This window comes from Oryctolagus cuniculus, chromosome 7 (assembly GCF_051225735.1).
Source record: "Oryctolagus cuniculus isolate XC-2025 breed Fujian yellow rabbit chromosome 7, ASM5122573v1, whole genome shotgun sequence".
NCBI classification, from domain to species: Eukaryota; Metazoa; Chordata; class Mammalia; order Lagomorpha; family Leporidae; genus Oryctolagus; species Oryctolagus cuniculus.
Genome location: NC_142873.1, coordinates 16,994,143 through 17,014,790, shown reverse-complemented (window position 1 = coordinate 17,014,790; position 20,648 = coordinate 16,994,143). Strand labels below are relative to the sequence as shown.

Below are 20,648 nucleotides of genomic sequence, written 5' to 3'. Positions count from 1 at the left end.
TGGTGTCCCAGCAGTGCTCTGCCCCAGGGACCTGTTGATCTATGGACGTGGCATGATGGAAAGCTGACCTGTGACGTCTGGGCCTCAGCAGGACGCCCCAGGTGTGTGACCTATGACCCTTGGGCCACAGCAGGAAGCCCTGTGTGACCAGACTCTCAGAAGGACAGGGGTAAGGAACTCCCCACACCCCCAGGGTCTCCTTGGATGCCACTCCCGGGGATCCCCGAACACATGTACAGCTCAGGGCCGGCCTTGCTCTGTGCAGCAGCGACCAACAAGAGGGACTCCCGGCTGCTGGCACGAGGCTGGGTCCTCTTGGCAGCGGTGGTGGTCTCAGGGTTGATCTCACACTGGACTCTGGCCGCCGTGACGCGGGGACAGCAGCAGCCAGGTGCACGCCTGTGTGCACGTGCCGGGCCTCCTGCCCGCCAAGGGGTCTGGGTGTTGAGGATTGCCGCTGCTGCCACTGCTGCTGGGTTTGAAGGAAGCACTGAGACCCTGCAGGACCTGGGAGGAACGCCGGGCACAGGGTCGGACAAGCGGCCTGGGCCGGGAGCTCTCCTGGGCGCTGAGGGCCCCCCCCATGGAGTACGGCTTGGGGAGACAGAACCTTGGGCTCCTCCTGGCCCTGGGCCTGCTGCGCTGCCTTCCCCCTCACACAGTCCCGTGCACGCACGTGTGGCGGGGATGTTCGCGGTGCACCAAGCCTGGCCTGACCCACTGGGTCCCCACAGGCCCATGTGTGCCGACCATTGGCATTTCTGGGCCTCGGCCGAAGAGGCCACAGGCGAGGGGACCCAGGAAAGGGCCCAGGGCTTGGCAGCGGCACCGCTGCCTCCTCCTCCCCCCTGGCTTGACAGGGAGATCCTTTCCAAGGAGGCACAGAAGCCTGGAGTCTCCAGGTAGCCCCCAGCAGGCAGGAAACCCAAGGCCCCTCCCAGCGCAGGCAGAGCCAGGGCCTGTCCCCCAGGAGATACCCCAGTGCTCCAATTCCCTCAGTGACCGCCATGGGGCGAGGAAGCTCCAGCTCCAGCTTCACTTGGGTTCTGGTTATGAGGTCCGCTTCCCACCCTGCTCTGTCCCTGAGGGGCTTCAAGACCCCCGTGTCCTCGCGGCCCCAAGTCCTGGACTGCTGGGCGCCAGAGTGAAAGTACCGCAAGGGGTCCAAAGCTCCCGGGCAGGGCAAGAGGCCTCGGGCGCCACCTCCCAGGGGGTCCCCAACGCCGGTCTATCCTCTAGGTGAGCGCCTAGCCACCCTGCTGGTCACGCGCGCCGCCACTGCCTTCTTCCTGGACAGCCTCGTGGAGGACATGCTGCGGGATCTGCACGACGCCTTCCGCGAGAGCCCCTCCACCGCGCGCTGGCAGTTCCAGGCCGTGCTGTCCATCCGGGACCAGGAGCGCGTCCGGGCCCAGGCCCAGGAGGCCGCGGACCTGGGCTTCGCCCGCTTCCAGGAGGCCGTGCGGAGCCGCCCCGAGCTCCGCGAAGACGCGGATTGCGAGCTGCTGGCACAGGTGACCTGCGCGCTCAGAATCCTGCTCCGCGTTGCACTAGCCGGGGCCCAGCCTGCTCTGGGCACCCGCCTGGCCGAGTGCCTGCTGCTGGCTGGGGACGTGGCGGGCGCCCGGGCTCTGTGCGAGCGCCTGCTGCAGCCCGCTGTCCTTGGGGATGCCACCAAGGTCCGCGCCAGGGAGCGCGCACTGCTGCTGGTGCTGCGAGGCTTTTGTGCGTGGCATGGCGGGGACGCGCAGGGCGCCCGGGAGGACTTCCAGGCGGTGGTGGAGCAGGGGGCGCCGCACCTTGGCGGCTGCGTGCGCGCTGTGTGGCCTGGGCACATTGCACTATGTCACCGCGTGCGGGTTTAGGCCAGAGGAAGCGCTGTTGGCCGCCAAGGCCTTCGTGCCCTGGAACCAGCGCAGGCTGCTGCTGATCCTGCTGCGGGAGAAGGACCGCCCCTGCTGGGCTGCGGAAGCCAGGCTGCTGTGCCGGACAGCAGCGCGGCCCGGAGGGGTGAGTACCCCCGCGCGGGCGTGCTGGGGCTGCTGTTCCTGTCTGGTCCTGCAAGGGGGCAGCGGTGTTTCTTCCTGTTCTGGGCGAGCTCCCGGGCCACAGGGGACACCTTGGGCTCTGGGTTGGACACACCCCTCCGCCAGACACTGAGAGACAACAGCACCGGTCACTCCAGGTTCCATTTCCTTCTGGTCCTTTCTCTGTGCACCTGCCATACCGGTCACAGCGCTGAGCTTGGCTGTGCCAGGTGTGTATCAGGCGTGCACCTGCTCCCACCTGAAAGCCCCAGATGTTTTGCTCTTAGTTCCAAGGCCTCTAGGTGGCATCCCCCTCCCCTCACCATGGAGACGGCCCTGGGGGTGCTGGGTCAGGGAGCAGCTCCCCTGCATGGCCCCTGATTTTGGAAGCCCCTCCCCCCATTTGATAGACTTAAGGACCCAACAGGTGAACCTCCAGCTGCTGCCATTCGTTCTCCTCAGTTGGGGGGAGGTGTGTGGGAGGTGCTTCAGCTGGCAGGGGGCAGCGGTGACATCAGCACACACACAGGTCCTGCAGTCCCCTGCTGGATCTTCTGGGGAGGAGAAACCCTCGGGACCAGGGACTCCCTTCGTTCTCTCTGGGAAGTGTCACCATCATCCAGTCTGCCCCCGACCCGTGCCCCTGAGCCCACAGGGCCAAATGGCTCGCGCCGGCTTCTGCAGAACGGAGAACTGAGGCAGGGTCTGCTCAGGGTCAGCCCTCCTGCTGACCCTCTGCCCGCCCCCAGGCCTGCTATCTGAAGAATGCCCACCCACGGGGTGGCAGGAGGCTGGAGCCAGAGGCTGGGGCCCAGGGTCGGCCACCAGGAAGGGCAGCCAGGTCCCTGGGGTCGGTGCAGCCCGTGAGGGTCCCTCTGGGAGCCCTGCGTCTTCGCGTCCTGACCAGACGTCAGGCCAGGTGCACAGGAGGCCTGCGTCCCCCCAACCTGCGTGGGTGAGAGGTGCGTGGCAGGCCCAGCCTGAGCCACCTTCCCACAGGGATGCCCACAGTGTGTACCAGCTGGCCTCGCTGCTAATGGAGCTGGACGTGGAGGACGAGGCTGCGCGCCTGCTGGTCGCCGATGCCCTGGACCACCTGGGCCGCCTGGATGATACTCATGGGGCCCTGCGGGTGGCCCTGACGCAGGGAGCACCATTGGCCACGGTGCTGGTGCGGCTGGCACTGGTGCAGCTGCGCAGGAGCTTCACCTTTGATGCCCACCAGGTGAGGAGCCTGGGTGGGGGCTCCGACTTCCGACCCTGTCTTCTGTGCTCTTCCTCGCAGGCTGTCCAGGACACAGCCTGGGCAGGTGTGCCCCGGTGGTCAAGGGAGAATCCTGGCCTTTGGGGCCCTGCCTGCCTGGCCCTGCGACCCCTCTGCTCCCCAGTGAGACCCACCCACACCTGTGTGCACGCTGAAGGGGCCTCGCTCTTGGAAGCAGGTTATGTGCGGAGCAGGGAGACTTCAGGCTGGGGAGGACCGGCCAAGGGTCCTGTCCACCCCTGTTTCCCCTGCCCTCCCCAGCATCCCCCTAGCCCTGGGGACAACCGCCTCCTGGAACAGGAGCTGCTAGCCAAGGCACTGGAGCATGCATGAGCGGCCAGCAGGTGGCGGCAGGGGGTCTCCTTGGGGACCGCCTTGCGAGCTGGGGTTCTGTCCTCCCTGAGCCTTCCTGCTCTGCTCCTGGCTCTGAACTTGAGGATCTGGAAGCCCCTCCCTACACTCTGGCCGGCAAGGCGTTCACCTGTGTGTGGGAGCCTGGTGACCCTGAGACCCCCACCCACCCCAGCCTCGTGGGGGCATAGTGGGGCCACCCCCTGCACTTTCTGGGCTCCAATCCAGGGGTGAGTTGGGAGCACCCCCAGAGTCTCGGGAGCATGGGGAGGACTGAGCAGCTGTGCCTGAGGGGCGACAGTGATCGGCTCCCCCTGCAGCTGGTGAAGAGGCTCGTCCAGGCCAGGGACACTGTCTGCCTCCAGCCCACCTTGGACGTCTTCTGCCCCGAGGACCTGCAGCTGCCCCAGGGCCACTGCCATACTTGGGCCCTGGCCATTCTGCAGGCACGGCAAAGCACAGCCGACAGCAGGGCCCTCACCAGGGATGCCATCAACTATCTCTGGCCATCTTCGCTGCAGGTAGGGGCCGGCCCCCTGCCTGAGAGGCCCATCCCGTGGCAGGTGCATGAGGGGATGGGGGCGGTCTTTGCCGAGCTGCAGGTCAGGGATGTGAGGTCCGAGGACAGGGCTGGTCTCAGGTGTGTGCGCCCCGGGACCATCTTGGGTGGGGGCATCTTGCACACAGGCCCTGGCCATGCAGGTGAACTTCCAATGCCCAAGACACGTCTGCAGCAGCCAGGCACCAACCAGGCGTCCATCCCAGCCCCTTCGGCCCTGTGGGCAGTCAGGCCCCTTTCCCAACTCGATCCCCACCCCCAACCAAGTCCACCTAGGGACAGTGACCAAGTGGTGGGCACCTGGCCTCCCCTCCTGGCTGAGCTCTGGGCGCAGGGGCACAGCCCTGGGGGGTGGGACCTGTCCCACAGGGGATGGAGGGTGTGGGCCAGGGGCCTGCCTGCGAGCAGTTCCTGGTGGGCCTTGCTGGTACCCCCTGGCCTGACAGAGACCCCTGCAGGGATGGGAGGGGGAACTGAGTGAGTCCTTCATGGAGAAACTGGTGGGGAAGGGACACGGCTGGCCGGCCCCCCCGAGCTGACCAGCGACAGACCAGGGCCCTGTCTGGGGCGTCAGACTCCTGACCACGAAAGGCTCTGTGCCTGGCAGATTTCCTGGTGAAGCACCTATGTTTAGACAGACCCGCAGAGGAGGGACAGACCCTGACCCCAGAGCCAGGCAGGCACCCCCTTCAGAAAGCCAGTGGGAAAAGGTGCAAAGACCTAAAAAAGCAAAGCTCACCTAGACTCCGCATAACACGCATTTTCACGGACTGCTGAAGCCCTCATGCACGACCCCTTATAAATGTGGGTGCACACTCAGCCAAACACCCACAGAGCAGATCCAGCTGGGCTGGGTCACCCCGAGAGCAGGAGGCAAGGTCGGCTGCACAAGGAGAACCACTGCTCACGTCAGCTCGGGCAGCGGAGACACGGGTCATAGCCCAGGCACCACCACCCCCGGCCGCCTCCCAGGCTGTGCAGGGCAGGATCCTGACTCCCAAACCCTCAGGGCACAGTCCCCAGTGGCCCAGGCAGGAGGACGAGTCCCAGACCAGCAGGCTGCCCTCGCTGGGAGGGGCGGGAACAGGTGATGGGAGGGTGTGCTCTGAGGGCCGTGTCCAGCCTTGTTCAGGGGCTCTGGGCAGCTCACTTCAGGACAGAGGCCAGCGAGAGATCCCTTCTGGTGCCCAGCAGAAACGGGGTGGGGGATAATGGGGTTCATTGTCGTGGCCAGGGTGGGGCAGGCAGGGCAGGGTGGGGCAGGCAGGGCTGCCCCTCCAGACAGAGCCCCACCCTGCCCGCCTCCCTTCCAGGAAACCGTGGCCAACATCGTCTCTGCCCTGAAGCTGGACCTGGCTGCTGTGGTCCCTGAGCTCCACTCTCTGAGGCGCGACGCCCAGGGCCTCCTCGTGCAGGGCCTGGAGGCTCACTGCTGGGCCCTGCTGAGCTGGCCCCTCTGGGAGGACAACGCCCAGGGCCTTCTGGCCGCTGGGGAGGCACTGGTCCAGATGGACGGCGCACAGCCCAGTGGGCACCTGCTGCTGGCTGACGCCCTCATGGCGCTGGGTATGCCCGGCCTGCGCCACCCTCTGACCTGATCAGCAGGGAAAGCGACCCTGGATGGCAGTGACTTCTGAGGCCTCAGCCATGACCGCTGACCCCCTTCTGTGCCCCGTGGAGGCCCGGCTCTGCCCGGGTGGCCTTGCCCCACATCACCCTGGTGCTGTGCCAGCAGCTTCCTGAGAGCGGGGTCCCCACTTCCGGTTCTGCTGAGGCTAGTTGGGGGACGACCCCTTGTGGTGTCCATGGAGGAGAGGCAGGGGCTGTGTCAGCAGGTGAATCCTAGTTCCTCTGCCCGCAGCCCCTCGCCCACGCCCACCCAGCGCCCCCCACCCCTACAAGCAGCTACCAGGCAGCCTGTGCCCGTCTGCAGGGGCCCTGCGCCCTGCTCGGGTGTCCGCGACGGCCGGAGGGAGGCCTGGGCCAGCTGAAGCAGGGAGATGCGCGGGCTGTTGCCCGGGACCTGCAGGGCCTGGCGGAGCCAGATGCCAGGGACCTGGGCTTCCTGCTGCGGCTGCTGGAGGCCTCCCAGCGGCAAAGCCTCGCCCAGGTGCCACCGCGGGGTGCGCATCGCGTGTGCGGTGGGCGCGAGCAGCATCACTGGCTGGACCCTGGTCTGCGGCCGCCGGCCGCGACGGCCACGGGCCTCTGGGCTCGCTCGCAGGGGGCGTAAGCCTCCCGGGGGCGGAGGGAGATCCCTCGGGGCCCGCCCTGCACCAAGCCCGCCTAGTGCAGGGCGGCGCCACAGCTTCTCCCGGGCCTGTGCGTGCCAGGAGCTCCCGCGGCCTCAACCAACAGCGCCCGATGGTGGGCTGGGTACCGGAGCCTGGAACCAAGGGCACATTCGAGGCTGTCGGCTCTGAGGCGGGGCTGGGCGGGGTACTGAGCTCACGGGGCGGGGGGGGACTGGGCGGGTCCTCTCGACTAGGGGGGCATGCTGGGGAGGCCTCTGGGCTTGGAAGCAGGGTCTCAGAATTCTCATAAGCACCTGGGCAGGGATCCCTTGGCTCTAGGAGGAACTGGGCGGGGCCTCTGGGCTCGGAGGCGGGGCTGAGGCAGCATCTCTGAGAAGCTTTGTCCAAGAGGATGCTGAGCGAAGCGAGCAGAACCGGAAGTAGCCGTTCCCCACTTCCGGTGGCTGGCGGCCGGTCCCCCACTCGGTCTGCGCGCTCCTCCCGCTGCCCACCAGCCCAGCTGTGTGGGGCCTGAGCACGCCCTCCGGGCCAGGCCGCAGTCTGGGGCGGGTTCTCCGTACAGCTTCTCCCGGGGGTTCATGAGCCCAGGAGGGTGACCGAGGGGGCTTCAGCTCGGCCCAGGGAAAGGAAGGCGCCGGCGGCATGGCCGGAGCTGGGCACAACCCGCCGGCCCTGCCGTCCGGAGGGTGCGGTGGGGCCGGGAGTGGCGGAAGCGCCGAGGCCTGGTCAACAGCCTACTTGTCCCTTGGTTGGTTCGCTGCCTTCCCGGCTTTGGGTCGCGGAGGCCGGTGGGCCGCTGTCCTGGGGGCGGGGACAGCCTGTGCAGGGCCAGCGGGAGGGGCTGCAGAGCCAGCTGGGATGGCAGGGAGCGCGGGGAGGGGGCCCCAGAGGTGGGAGGCGCTGGGCGCGGGCTGGGCCGACCCAGGCTCTCTCCCTCCCTCCCTCCTCTATGCAGGCCTCTGCCCTGCCCGGGATGCCAATGCCCTCCTGGACACGGGGCGGCTGCGGCAGGCGCTGGGCTTCTCCCCCTGGCCGTGCTGGCCGGTGGTGGGGGCGCCTGCCACCTGCGCCTGCGTACCCCCTGCCTGGCCCAGCTGCGGGAATGCTACCGAGCCCTCAGGGACCTGGACCAACTGTTCCAGGAGGGTGCAGGCGATGGGGGCTTCCCGCGGTGGGCGGAGGAACTCTGCTCCCAGGGCCTTCTGCTGCTGAGCCTGGGGACGAGGTGGGGGCTGCAGCAGCCTTCAGCGGGCCCTCACGCTGGCACCTGCCCCTGCCCAGAGCAGCCTGTGGGGGCAGCTGGGCCGCACCCCCACCATCCGCCAGTTCCTGCACCAGGGGCAGCGCGGCCTGGACAGCAGCCCAGAGCGGCCTGCTGGTGAACAGCGGCCTGAAGCGGCTGAAGGCCAGAGCCCAGAGAGGGGTGGACTCGGGCTGCCGACTGCACTAACCCAGCCACGGGAGCCCGTCCTCTTCAGCCTCGGGGTATCGCCTGCGCAGCGCCCCAGATCAGGAGGAGCCTGGCGCCAGGGTGGGTCCCAGTGGGATGACCAGCCTCCGTCTTTTTGACCCCAGGAGTAAAGGGACAGCTTCCTGGGAGGGTCGTCCCAAGGCTGGGGACCCTGGCGCACACCTAGAGCTGGGAGGCTGAAGCAGCAGCCCAGGTCTCGCCCAAGACCAGGCCACGCCCTCACGCTGTGCCTGGAAGCTCCTCCTTGGGCCCGAAGCTACCTCCCACCTTGGCCCTGGCCTGAGTCTCAGGGCTGCTGCTGAGTGCTTTCCTGGAAGTCACTCACGGGGTTGCTCCCCGTCTCGGGCCGTGGGGGGCCCAGTGAGCCTACAAATCCTGAGTGGACCCTGCTTGGTGCTTCCCTGGATCCGGAGACAGCGGGGGACTAACCGTCAAGGCAGGCTCTTGCTTCCTGCCGAGGAGCACGGAAACCCCTCCCAGGCAGGTGGGAGCCCAGCCATGCCCTGTCTCTGCCCATGCTGCAGCATGAGAGGTGCTTGGAGACCAGACCCCAAACCCCCTCCCGGGCCGCCTGCCCCAGTCTCTGCCTGCTCCTCCCTTGGGCGTGAGCCACAGCACCCCCACCCCTCACCTCCTGTTATGCACCTGTCCTACCCCAAACAGCAGAAGTGGTCCCTGGGTCAGCAGTCCCACCCCCATCCCCTATGGGCCCTTCTAGCACCCCGGTACCTGCTGGGCTCTGACCACAAGGACAGGGGCTACAGGGACAGTGCCTCCCACCGTGAGGATGAGGGGACTGGGAGTCCACGGTGGTGGGGGAGCTCCACCACCTCTCTCCTCTCTGTCTCCCCACTCAGAAGCTCCCAGGAGGCCTTGGCGAAGTTTCCTGGGGCACCGTTTTCACCAAGTTTTTCCTCCAGTGTCCACTGTCATCCTTCTGTGTCCACCATGTGCTCATGGGCTCCGCAAAGATGGCCTAACTGTGTGAGGAGCCAGGGATGGGGCCAGGTTCTGGTCAGTGTCCAGGCAGTGAGGGGAGGGCAGGTGCCGAGCAGCCGGGCAGCCGTGCCTCTGCCCTTGTCCTCCCCACCCTGGTGTCCTGCCCTGTCCATCCCTGGGAGGCCATCAGAGCTTGGCTGCTGGGGTGCAGACACTGAACCTGCCCGGCCCCTCCCACCCCAGGGGGCAACAGCACCCTTGGCTCATCTGGCAGGGGAGGCACCGGGCTACCCCAGAGTGTCAGGTTGAAGCCCTCACCCCCCGGAGGGTGGGACTGGGAGGTGATAAGTGGTGGGACTCATGGGGGAGAGGACATGGCTGCGCCCTCCTCTGAATCTGCTGGAGCCTTGGCCTTGAACCCCAGCCTCCAGAATGAAAAAAACTGTGCATTTTCAGATATAAAACTTAGTTTTGTTCATTTAGTTTCTGTTTAAGCACATTCTATAATGTAACAATGCCACTTAAGAAAGTAAAGCCCTACAGGTGTCCCTCACGTCTTTCAGAACACAACAGAAACACCTTAAGTTAGGCCCTCTTGGTGCTTCATGGCCAGATTCCTGCATAATTTTCACACATTCAGATACAAAACATACTTGAAAGCCAGCTTCAGACACCATCTGCCACAAATAGAACATTTTTCCAAGTCCATGATTATACTTGCTCATTTCTCTCCCAGATTTACTTATACCAGAATCCTTGTCATGGCTCTATAATGAGTATACTCTGTTTCTAGTCCTTTTATTATTTTTTACAGTCTATTTTAGAATCCATTCTTTGGATTATTGCCCTCCCTCCTCTGCTTGACCTTGAGTGTGTGACGTGTGGTTTTCTCTTGTTTCCAGCATTTCCAACAATCCTATCCACAGTGAAAGCCTGGTGACTACTTCATTCCCACCCTTGCCTTCCTGCAAACACAGTGGAATCAGGTGCTTGTCAATCATGAGATGTAAACAGTGAGTACTGGGGCCACATTGTGGCATAGTGGGTAAGCCTGCCACCTGCAATGCTGGCATTCCATGTTAAGTGCCAGTTTGTTTATGGCTGCCTCTCTTTCAGTCCAGCTCCCTGATAATGGGAAGAGCAGCAGAAGATGCCCAAGTGTTTGGCCCCTGTCCCTCAGGTGGGAGACCTGGATGAGCCCCCAGCTTTCCCCTGGCCCAGCCTTCATGGTTGCAGCCATCTGAGGAGTGAACACATGGATGGAAGATCTCTGTTTCTCCTTCTTTCTCTGTAACTCCGACTTTCAAAATAAATAAAAACTTTTTAAAAAGTGAGTTATCTGGAAGCCTTAATGATGGGTACAATTGCCCCATGCAATATGTATGCTGGACTTGGTGAAGGCAATGGATATTTGGGTGCTTTGCCCAGGTTGTCTTTTCTGGAGAGAGCTGGAGATACGTAGAACAAGAATTCACAATAGCCCCTTGTACTACTAACCTCCCTGCTGATTACCTCTCTGTTGTTTGTATTTTTTATCACAAAATAATTGAGGCTACAATTTAGAAATGATGATATAGGTTATCTCCTGAGACCACACATGGATTCTTTTTTTTTTTTTTGAGGATATCTAGGGCTTTATTTTGTAATGCAGAGGTCATACAGCAGATGGAAGATCTCTCACTCTCTCCCTCTCATTGTAAGTGTACCTCTCAAATAAATAAAATCTTGAATCAGGGGGAGAGTGAAGGGGAGGGGGAGGAGGAGGGAGAGGGGGAGAAGGAGAAAGAGAAGGAGAAAAGACTAAAACATGCCTTCCCTGTCCCAGAGCAGGCATGGGTTGCCACTTGCATCATGGGCACCAGTTCGAGTCCCAGCTGCTCCAGTTCCCATGCAGATGGCTGGGAAAGCAGCAGAAGACAGCCTGAGTGCTGGGGCCTTGCACCCACATGGGAGACCCGGAAGAAGCTCCTGGCTTCGGCCTGGCCCAGCGCTGTCCGATGGGGTCGCTTGGGGAGTGAACCAGTGGATGGAAGACCTCTCTCTCTCTCTCTCTCTCTCTCTCTCTCTGTGTGTGTGTGTGTCACTCTGTCTTTCAAACAAATGACCCAAGACAGCTTCAAAAACAAATGAGGTCTGAGCTCTGGATTAGCACAGGGACCAGGATCTGCCCACTCTCCATGAAAAGTCCTCTTCCGCACAGGGAATGCTGGGAGCTCTCTTTCCTTACTCAAAGCTCTGCTCAAATAACACCCATCCCAGCCTTACACTGTAGGACCCCAAAAGCGGTGTCCTTTTGTGACGACCCCAGAAACACAGACTCCAGACCAGATGATGCAAAAGAACAGGAGGCAGTTTTATTTCATTTGCGCAAATGGGCTCTCTACTGGCTGCCGCAAGCAGCGGAGCAAGAGAGAGGAGCCCCGAAAAATCATTTTACACAGTTTTTAAAGGGCAAAACCACAAAATTAACATACTATAGGGTGGCTTAAGTTTATTGGGCAACTACAAGGGGAGGAGGTCGTCGAGGAGGAGGAGAAACGGGGGCTACGTGCCCTACGTGTCTAAGCTTGGACAAGGGGAGGGTGTCCTTGAAGAGCAGAAAGGGGTGGCTACGTGCTCTACGTGCCTCGCGGTTTCTTTGTTAAGCTTGAACAAGCACAGGGGAGGGGGCTTATGTGTGTACCAGTATGTTCTGTCGCCCTTATCTCTGGGTAGTAGCCCTTATCTCTGGGTAGTAGCTATCTGCTTTCTCTGTGAACTTAGTTTAATCCCCATTTCCCAGGACTGTTTTATTAAGGCCATTTTTTATGGCGGCTCTTGGCTCTAGGCCGTTCCTTTCAACACTAGCTGTGCCCCCGTTCAAGGGCAGCCAAGATGGGCCCGAGTTGTGGGGGCAGGTCAGCTACGTGTGGGCTGCCTCAGGGCCTTTGCACAAGCCAGTCTCCACCTGAATGCTCTTCCCATTCATCTTCCATCGGGTCGCTACTCAAGTGTCGCCTCCTGCACAGATCTTCCTCAGACACTTTATCCACATCACCGGGAGGTAGGTCCTGTGTCTGACCATTGTCTCTGCAGTTACATGGCCTCGCCTTACAGTGGCTGTCTCTGCTCACACACCATGAGCCCTGAGGAGCTGGCAGACACGTCTGCCCCATCCCCCTGATTTTTTGCTTGGCAATTTTGCAAGATGATTGCATTTTTGCTGAGAAACCCCAAAGGAAGATTAGTTCACATAGTCAGTCAGATAAAGCTGAATAGAAATAACACAAGATAGAGAAATGCAAGGAGGGTAGGGTTCGGAAGCTTGCAAAGTCTTTGAGATATCAAGATTTATTTATTTATTTGAAAGGCAGAGTTAGAGAGGGGGAGATCTTCCATCTGCTAGTTCACTCCCCAAGTGGCTGCAATGGCCAGGGCTCAGCCAAACTGAAGCCTGGAGCCTGGAATGCCATCTGGGTCTCCGATGTAGGTGGCAGGGCCAAAGGACTTTGGCCACTCTCTGCTACTTTTTCAGGCACAAGACTCAAACAGGCTCATGTGGATTCTGGCATCAAAGGTGGTGGCTTAACCAGCTCTCTTGGGGTTTGGTTCCTATTTTCTGAGAAATTCTCTAAAATAAGTTAACTTTGATTTTCATTTGTCAGAAATTTCTCAGTAAGTAAAACCAACTGCTGGTAGTTGTCATGAAAAGTGCAAAGAGTTAGCTATTTCTTAAAGGAGAAGAGACTTTCACACAGATAAACCAACAGGTCACTCTGGTTAGTCAACAGTTTGCGTTTGGGCACAGTGCCTTAGGGTCCCCAACCAATGCAACAATCAGTTGAGCTGGAAAACAGGCTGAACTAAGTGGCAGCTTTCTCAAAGTGACCAGTCAGGATTTCCCATACAAGAGTTCTGTGTGGTTCTAAAACAAAGTTCCACCAATTGCTTTGATACACATTTGTCACTGGTCTAGTGATCCTCAATTCATTAGCCCTCAGACTTGGCTTGGCATGGCTTGGATGCCCATCTAACCTCTGCCTTCTAGAATGACTCCCTTTACAATCATCAGACAAAAACCTATCACGTTAACACTTTGTATACATAAACAACTGCATCTTAGACTTCTAGTCCCTAGAACCATGAGCTTAATAAACTTCTTTCCTTTATTTTTTAAGACTTTATTTCTTTACTTGAAAGTTAGAGTTACAGAGAGGCACAGGCAGAGAGAGAGAGAGAGAGAGAGAGAGAGAGAGAGGTCTTCAATCCGCTGGTTCACAACCTAGATGGCCACAGTAGCCACAGCTGTGCTGATCTGAAGCCAGGAGCCAGGAGCTTCTTCCAGGTCTTCCATGTGGGTGCAGGGGCCCAAGGACTTGGGCCATCTTCTGCTGCTTTCCCAGGCCATAGTAGAGAGCTGAATCAGAAGTGGAGCAGCCAGGACTTGAACTGGCGCCCATATGAGAAGCCGGCACTACAAGCAGCTGCCTTACCTGCTCTGCCACAGCACCGCCCCCAACTTCTTCCCTTTATGATTATCTAGTCTCAAGTGTTCTGTCTTGGTGACATAATAAGGACCAAGACAGTCACAAACTCTGAGATAGTAAAATACACTGAGCATCAAGAGCCCAGTGGAACTAGTCAGAAGTCAAATTACCAGTATCTCTACCTGACTGCAGATTCACTGGGCAACTGGAGTTTAGGGCCCAGTCAATGCACCTGTGTTCCAAGCAGTCTATGGTGAGTCAGTGAATGGTCTCAGTAGAATCTCCAGAATGACCACTGTTGAGGATCTGAGATAAAAAGACACAGCTGTGGTTAAGCCTTAGCATTACAAGAGGAAACTCTGCTTGCAGATACAGTCCCTCAGAGCATAGCAGAATGCTGATCGTCCATGACTGCTTGGGGCAGCGTGGCGCTCAGGGACTAAAGGATGTTCAGAGGGGGAGTGAGCTTGCATCACCGTGAAGTGTGGCTCCACAGGTGAGAGTGCTGCTGGCTATTGGTGCTCAGAGGTACAGTTTGGTGGTGAGTCTGCCCTGATGGGCTGACTTTCACAAGTGAGTGCTGACACCAACAATTTAGTTTTGCAAATGTGTATTCATAGAACTGCATTGTCCTTGATCATTTAGAGAGGTTTAAACAATGAACACGGATCTTTATTGGCACAGCTACAGAACAACCAGACTTTCCTAAGTTTGCCAGAACATTTTTATTCTCACCCTTGCATAGTGGAACCAATGTGTCAGACTATTTCTAGTTTGAATATCCTGATTACTCCATCAGATTCTTGTGACCCATCATGCATTTTAACATCACATTGCTTTAGCCTGAAAAATCTCCTGAAACCACACTTCCCAAGTACAAGCTGTTTTTTAAGACTTATTTTATTTGTTTCTAAGGCAGAATTAGAAAGAGAGAGGGAGAGATAGAGATACAGAGCTCTTCCACCCAATGGTTCACTCCCCAGATGGCTGCAGTGGCCAGGGCTGGGCCAAGCTGAAGCTAAAGCTAAGAGTCAGGAACTCATCCAGGTCTCCCACATGGGTAGCAGGGGCCCAAATTCTTGGGTCAGTGCTGCTGCTTACCTGGGCCCAGTGGCAGGGAAGTAGAGCAGAAGTGTAGCAGTGAGAACTTGAACCAGGGCTCCAATATGGGATGCCAGCATTGAGGATTAACCTGCTGTGCCACAGTGCCAGCCCTGCAGATGTGAGTCTTTGTCCCTTCATTCAAGTAGCTACTATTGATGGAAATCTATTGGTTATCTGAGATAGTAATAGGAGAGTGAAGCAAAATGGTTAGAGAGAATGTAAGAACACACTAGGTTTGGGATTGATCAGTAAATAATTATTCAGTATGTAGACACTGTGAAAGAATGAGCTCTAATGCAACTACCTGTCCCCAAAGAACTCATTTATTGGGGAAAGGTAAGGTTAAATGGCACAACAGCTGGGATGCCACTTGGGACACAGGCATCCAATATAGGAATGCCTGATTCGGGTCCTGGATCCTTTGCTTCCAATCCAGCTTCCTGATAAGGTGCATGCTGGGAGGCATCAGGTGATGGCGATAGAACTCGGGCCCCTGCCACCCATGTGGGGAACTTGGATTGAGTTCTAAACTCCTGGCTTCAGCCTGACCCAGCCCTGGCTGTCATGAGCATTTGGGGAGTGAACCAGCAGCACTCTGCTTCTCCCTATATATTCATCTCTCTCTCTCAAATAAAATTAAAATAAACAAATATTTTAGAAAATGTTTATATATGAATCTGAAATTGTGAGGTATGTGTTTTAAATGCACTTCAGAAATTATTAGGAAAAATCTAGTTTGATTTGAATATTCACTTTTTTGAAAAAAATCACTCTCCTTTTTTTGTGAGTCTACCAATGAGCTTTTTGAGTACTTGTAGTAATGAACATGATCAAGTGCTTCATTGCAATCATCAATTAGTAGAGAGCAAAGAGCTAAGTGGTCCATAAGTCAGAGAGGCACAGAATGAGCAAATACATCTACATCTGAAGACATTAGAGACTCAAAACTAACAATCAAAATGCTCTTGACAGTTGGAGTCTCTATCATCCAGAGGTAGCCCTGTAAATTAACCACATTCTGTCTTCTGCCAAGGAACTTGATGTTGAATGCAGCATCAAAAGACGGCCCAGTAAAATGGTCTGTATTCACATTAGGGTAAAATACATGCATTTCTGAAAAACACAGAATTGGATGACTAAACTACAAAAAATTTCTGACTCAAAGCAAACCCCAAGTGTTATCAGTATCATCAGTGTGAGCAGTAGCCCCTCGTGACCAGTGTCCCCGGAATGATTCTGGGTCCCCAGTGTCACCATCCCCGGCATGAACAGTGAGACCAGTGTCCCAGTATGACCCATGTCACCATGCCCAGTATGAGTAGCCTCTCCGGGGTGACCATCTCTAGCATCCCAGGTCACCAGTGTGTCCAGCATCACGAGGAAGGTGAGTCTGCAGAGGGGAGAAGAATTCAGTCAGAATTATTGTTCTAAGTCATCTTTGGACAACGGGGAAAACTGCCCTCCCTGGTGTTCTTTTGAGGCTTTAAGGAAACTGGTGGCTGTCTTCATCTGTTTTCTGTTACTGTAACCTAATACCACAGACTGGATAATTTATTAAGAAAAGAAATCCATTTCTTGGAGACTAGGAAGCCCAAAGTTGGGGGCTGCATCTGATGGGAGCTTTCTGGTTGGAAAGGAACTCTCTGCAGAGTCCTGCAGTTGTGCAGGGCAGCTCATGTTGAGACAGAGAAAGTGTATGAGCTTGGGTCTCTCCTTCTTTTCTTATAAAGGCACTAATGCAAACCCAGGAACCCCACTCCCATACCTCATCTAATCCTAATGACCTCCCAAAGACCCTCACCTCAAATACCATGTAGCATTGAGGACTAATTTTTTTTTGACAGGCAAAGTTAGTGACAGATAGAGAGAGAAAGGTCTCTCTTCCATTGGTTCACCCCCAAAATGGCCACCGTGGCCGGTGTGCTGCACAGATCTGAAGCCAGGAACCAGGCACTTCCTCCTGGTCTCCCATGCAGGTGCAGGGCCCAAGCACTTGAGCCGTCCTCCACTGTCTTCCTGGGCCACAGCAGAGAGCTTGACTGGAAGAGGAGCAAGTGGGACAGAATCCAGCGCCCCAACCCAGACTAGAACCTGGAGTACTGGTGCCTCAGGTGGAGGATTAGTCTAATGAGCCACAGCGCCGGTCTTTTTTTTTTTTTTTTTTTTTTTTAATATTTATTTGAGAAACACAGACACACCACCACCACCACCCCTCCCACGTGTTGGTCCACGTCCCCAAATTCCCACAATGGCCTCCCAATACCCTGAGGGTGGGGCGGGGCCGTCTCTTCCGGCCACACCTGACCCCGCCCCCACCCTCCCCCAACCAAGGCGGGTGCTCCAGGACCACAACTGCCTGCAGACGCTGCTGCAGCACCCGACCTCGCACAGCCTGACCATCATGAGCAACGCGTGCAGCACGCTCTGGAACCTGTGGGCCCACAGCCACGCGGGACCAGGAGCTGCTGTGGGACCTGGGCGCCGTGGGCATGCTGCGCAACCTGGTGCACTCCAGGCACAAGATGATCGCCATGGGCAGTGCCGTTGCCCTGTGCAACCTGCTGGCCCACCTGCCCGCCAAGCACCACCGGCTGCCATGGCCATGTCCCTGGCACCTGCGTGCCCAGCCTCTGCCTGCTAGAGCAGCCGGCACTGGAGGCGGAGCTTGACGCCCTGTGCCTGGCGCAGGTACTCACCCTGCCCAAGGCCGAGGCCGCCGCCAAGAAGCCGCTGCCACCCCTGCAGCACCTGGACGGGCTGGCTCCGGACTATGCCTCCAACTCAGGCTGCTTTGAGGACAACGACGTGCTGTCCCTGGCCGCCGCCACCGCCGAGCCCACCAGCCCGGCCGTGCTGCTCTTCCTGGGCAGCCCCTTCCTGCAGGGCCAGGTGCCGGCTCGCACCCCACCAGCCCGCCAGGCCTGGAGCCTGAGAAGGAGGCCGGCGGTCAGGCAGGTGAGGCGGCCCTGGTGGCCAAGGCCAAAGCCGAGCTGGCGTTGATGGTGGCGTGGATCGACCATCTGGTGGAGGACATCTCCGCCTTGCACACTTCCTCTGACAACAGCTTCAGCCTCAGCTCCGGGGACCCCCGGGCAGGAGGCGCTGAGGGAGGGCCGGGCACAGTCCTGCTTGCTCTGCTGCTGCCCCAAGGGTGGCCGGCAGGAGGTGGGGGGGGCGGGTGGACCCCTTGCTCTGGTTCAAGGCGGCCCACGCCAGCCTGTCCAACGCCAGCCTGTCCAAGGACAACCTCAACAGCGGCAGCACCAGCGATGGCTACTGCCCGCGGGAGCACATGCAGCCCTGTCCGCTGGCCGCGCTGGCCGAGCGCTGCGAGGAGCTGCTGGGCGGGCAGCTGCGGCTCGCTCGGCTGGACCTTGACCTTGACGTGCCGCTGCTGGAGGCCATGGGCAGGGCAGGCGCGGGGGCCCCTGGCGGCCCCGAGCCCCCCCCATCCGTGGCCCGGAAGCAGTCCTGGCTGCCAGCAGAGGGCCTGAGCCAGGTGCCTGAGAAGCTGGGGGCCGGCCGGCCACCCTTGGCCAGCAGGGCACTGCAGAGGCTGGTGGTGCAGGGGGTCCCTCTCGCTGTCCTCGCTATTCTCGGCCAGACGCCCAGGCCCCAGCGAGGCCGCAGACCTGGACAGTGACTCCTCCCTCAAGGGCCTGGAGGATGGCCCTGAAGAGGCGGAGTTGGACGGGGCATGGTGGGGGCCAGGGGCCGCCTCCCTGCCCATGGCCGTCCAGGTGCCCCGGCGGGGCCGCAGCCAGGGCCTGGGCGTGGAGGACGCCACAGCGTCCAGCTTGTCAGAGAACTGTGTGCAGGAGACGCCACTGGTGCTGAGCCGCTGCAGCTCCATGAGCTCCCTGGGCAGCTTCAAGAGCCTGTCCATCACCAGCTCCATCCCCAGCGACCCCTGCAGCAGGCTGGGCAGTGGCACAGTGAGCCCCAGTGAGCTGCCCAACAGCCCCCGGCAGACCATGCCGCCCAGCCACAGCAAGATGCCGTCGGCCGCGCCGTCCGGCCAGCCTGAGAGCAGCCAGGTCAGCCTGCAGTGGGAGAGCCATGGGAAGTGCTCCCTGGTCATCGCCGACTGCCTTGAGCACTGCCGCCCGCCATCCTAGCTGCACACCAGCAAAGTCCGCTTCACCGTGGAGAAGCCAGAGGAGAACTTCTGCGCCTCCAGCCTCAGCGTGCTGGCCCTGCACGAGCACTCCCTGCAGCAGGTCGTGGAGCTGCGGCTGCTGCTGCCCACCTGCCCTGACCGCAGCACTGGCAGGGGTGGCGGTGGCGGTGGGCACCGCCTGCGAGAAGAAGCCGCCAGATGCCAGGAGGGGCCGGTGCCCACAGGCTCCCTCACCCATGCAGCGCGGACAAGGAGCTGGAGATGCTGTGCTAGTGCCTGGGGGTGGCTGTGCCTGCGCAGCTCCACAAGGTGGCCTCGGCACTGGTGCTCGGCCTCCGGGCGCTGGCCATCAATGTCTATATGCTGGTGCCCACCCTGGCCCGGGAGGACGACTCGTGCACCGACACGCCAGTCAACTTCTGCTGTGCCACGTCCCTCAGTGAGGAGACCCTGCAAAGGCCCCCCAGGGAGCAATCTGAGGCCAGCTGGACAGGCAGGAGCCCCCCGGCCTCGCGACCCCCTCCAGCCAGGTCTCGGGGCACTGGCTCAAGGCTGGGTGTACCAGCTGGAGCCCGGAGCAGGCCCGGGGCACAGGCAGGAGCCGGGCTGGGCTGGAGCTGCCCCTGGGCAGGCCCCCAAGGGCCCAAAGGACTGGGCTGGAGGGGAAGGAGGGAGGCAGTCCCTGTGCCTCAGGACACCCACTGAGGAGGGCGAGGAGGGCGTGTACTGCTTCTAGGACTCTGAAGAGGCACCCTCCTTGGCCTGGCCGCTCCCACGGTGCGGCCATCCGTCATCCCACAGGCCCTGAAGCAGGGTGGGAAGGAGGCCCCGGCCCCAGCCAAGGAGCCCCCTGGGCCCAGCCCCGGCTGATCCCCGAGGATACCCCACCTTGCTACTCCCTGAGCTCCTCTGCCAGCTCGCTTAGTGTGCCTGAGCCCTATCAGGAGCCAGCCAGAAACCTGAGAGGCCCTGAGCCCACAGTCCCCCAGGCCCTGCGCCGGGGAAGTGGACATGACAGCTCCCCCAGCCCGCGGTCCAAGGAGGAGCTCCTGCACCTCTGCATAGGCTCAGCCACAACCAGGTGCCGCCCCAGGCCTCTGGCCCCCTGTGCCCTCTGCCTGCAGGATGGGCAGCCGGCAGAGGCACCCCGGGACTGCAGAAGGAGGCTGCCGGCTCAGACAGGGCCTTTGACCTGGAAAGCATCCAGTGGCGGGCCATCCAGGAGGGCACCAACTCCATGGTCACATGGCTGTACCAGGCGGCTGCGGTAGCCCCCCGCGAGGCCTCCTCCCACTCCGACTCCCTCCTGTCCCTGGGGTCTGCACTGGAGGATTAATTTTCAACATGAGTTTGGAGGCAACACACACACAAAGACAAGTACAATAGCTATAAACAACAGTAAAACTATCATACTTTTTTTTTTCAGGGATAATAAATCTATTTTAATAATGTTACTTTTTTTTGACAGGCAGAGTGGACAGTGAGAGAGACAGAAAGGTCTTCCTTTGCCGTTGGTTCACAATCCAATGGCCGCTGCGGCCGGCGCACCGCGTGATCTGATGGCAGGAGCCAGGTACTTATCCTGGTCTCCCATGGGGTGCAGGGCCCAAGGACTTGGGCCATCCTCCACTGCACTCCCTGCCCACAGCAGAGAGCTGGCCTGGAAGAGGGGCAACCCGGACAGAATCCGGAGCCCCGACTGGACTAGAAACCGGTGTGCCAGCACCTCAAGGTGGAGGATTAGCCTAGTGAGCCGCGGCACTGGCCAATAACATTACATTTTACAGCGGTTTTTGTCCATGAATTTAAAGATAACTCTCAACCCCCCGGCTCTCTTACAAACTGGGGATTGCCCTGCTCTCACCAGGGAGTGAGAAAGCTGTGCCTCCCACTTGGAGAAGGGGACTCCACACCGTGTCGGGAAAAAAGACCTACGCGTTGAAACTCCTGGTTGCACACCTGTACATTGGTTTCAGTTGAATGGCTCAAATTATACAAATATAGATTTCATATAAACAAATATTCTATTGTGTATAGGTATAGTATATCTATTGTAAAAGGATAAAGTGTTTAAACTTTTGACTGTGCATGC

General features: G+C 59.3%; 1 protein-coding gene and 1 pseudogene across 1 annotated transcript; both read left to right on the top strand.

Moving 5' to 3' along the window:
• Window positions 1-231: 231 nt before the first annotated feature.
• On the top strand, window positions 232-8,419 carry LOC149125326 (tetratricopeptide repeat protein 34-like). Its single transcript, XM_089299369.1, is given in 11 exon segments — window positions 232-391; window positions 1,240-1,816; window positions 1,818-1,982; window positions 3,027-3,252; window positions 3,963-4,163; window positions 5,515-5,767; window positions 6,085-6,375; window positions 7,040-7,477; window positions 7,480-7,675; window positions 7,677-7,802; window positions 7,804-8,419. Coding segments are annotated over 11 exon segments (2,736 nt in total). The 3' UTR covers window positions 7,907-8,419.
• Window positions 8,420-16,684: 8,265 nt separating this feature from the next.
• Window positions 16,685-19,892, top strand: LOC149125325 (adenomatous polyposis coli protein 2 pseudogene; annotated as a pseudogene).
• The last annotated feature ends 756 nt before the right edge of the window (window positions 19,893-20,648 follow it).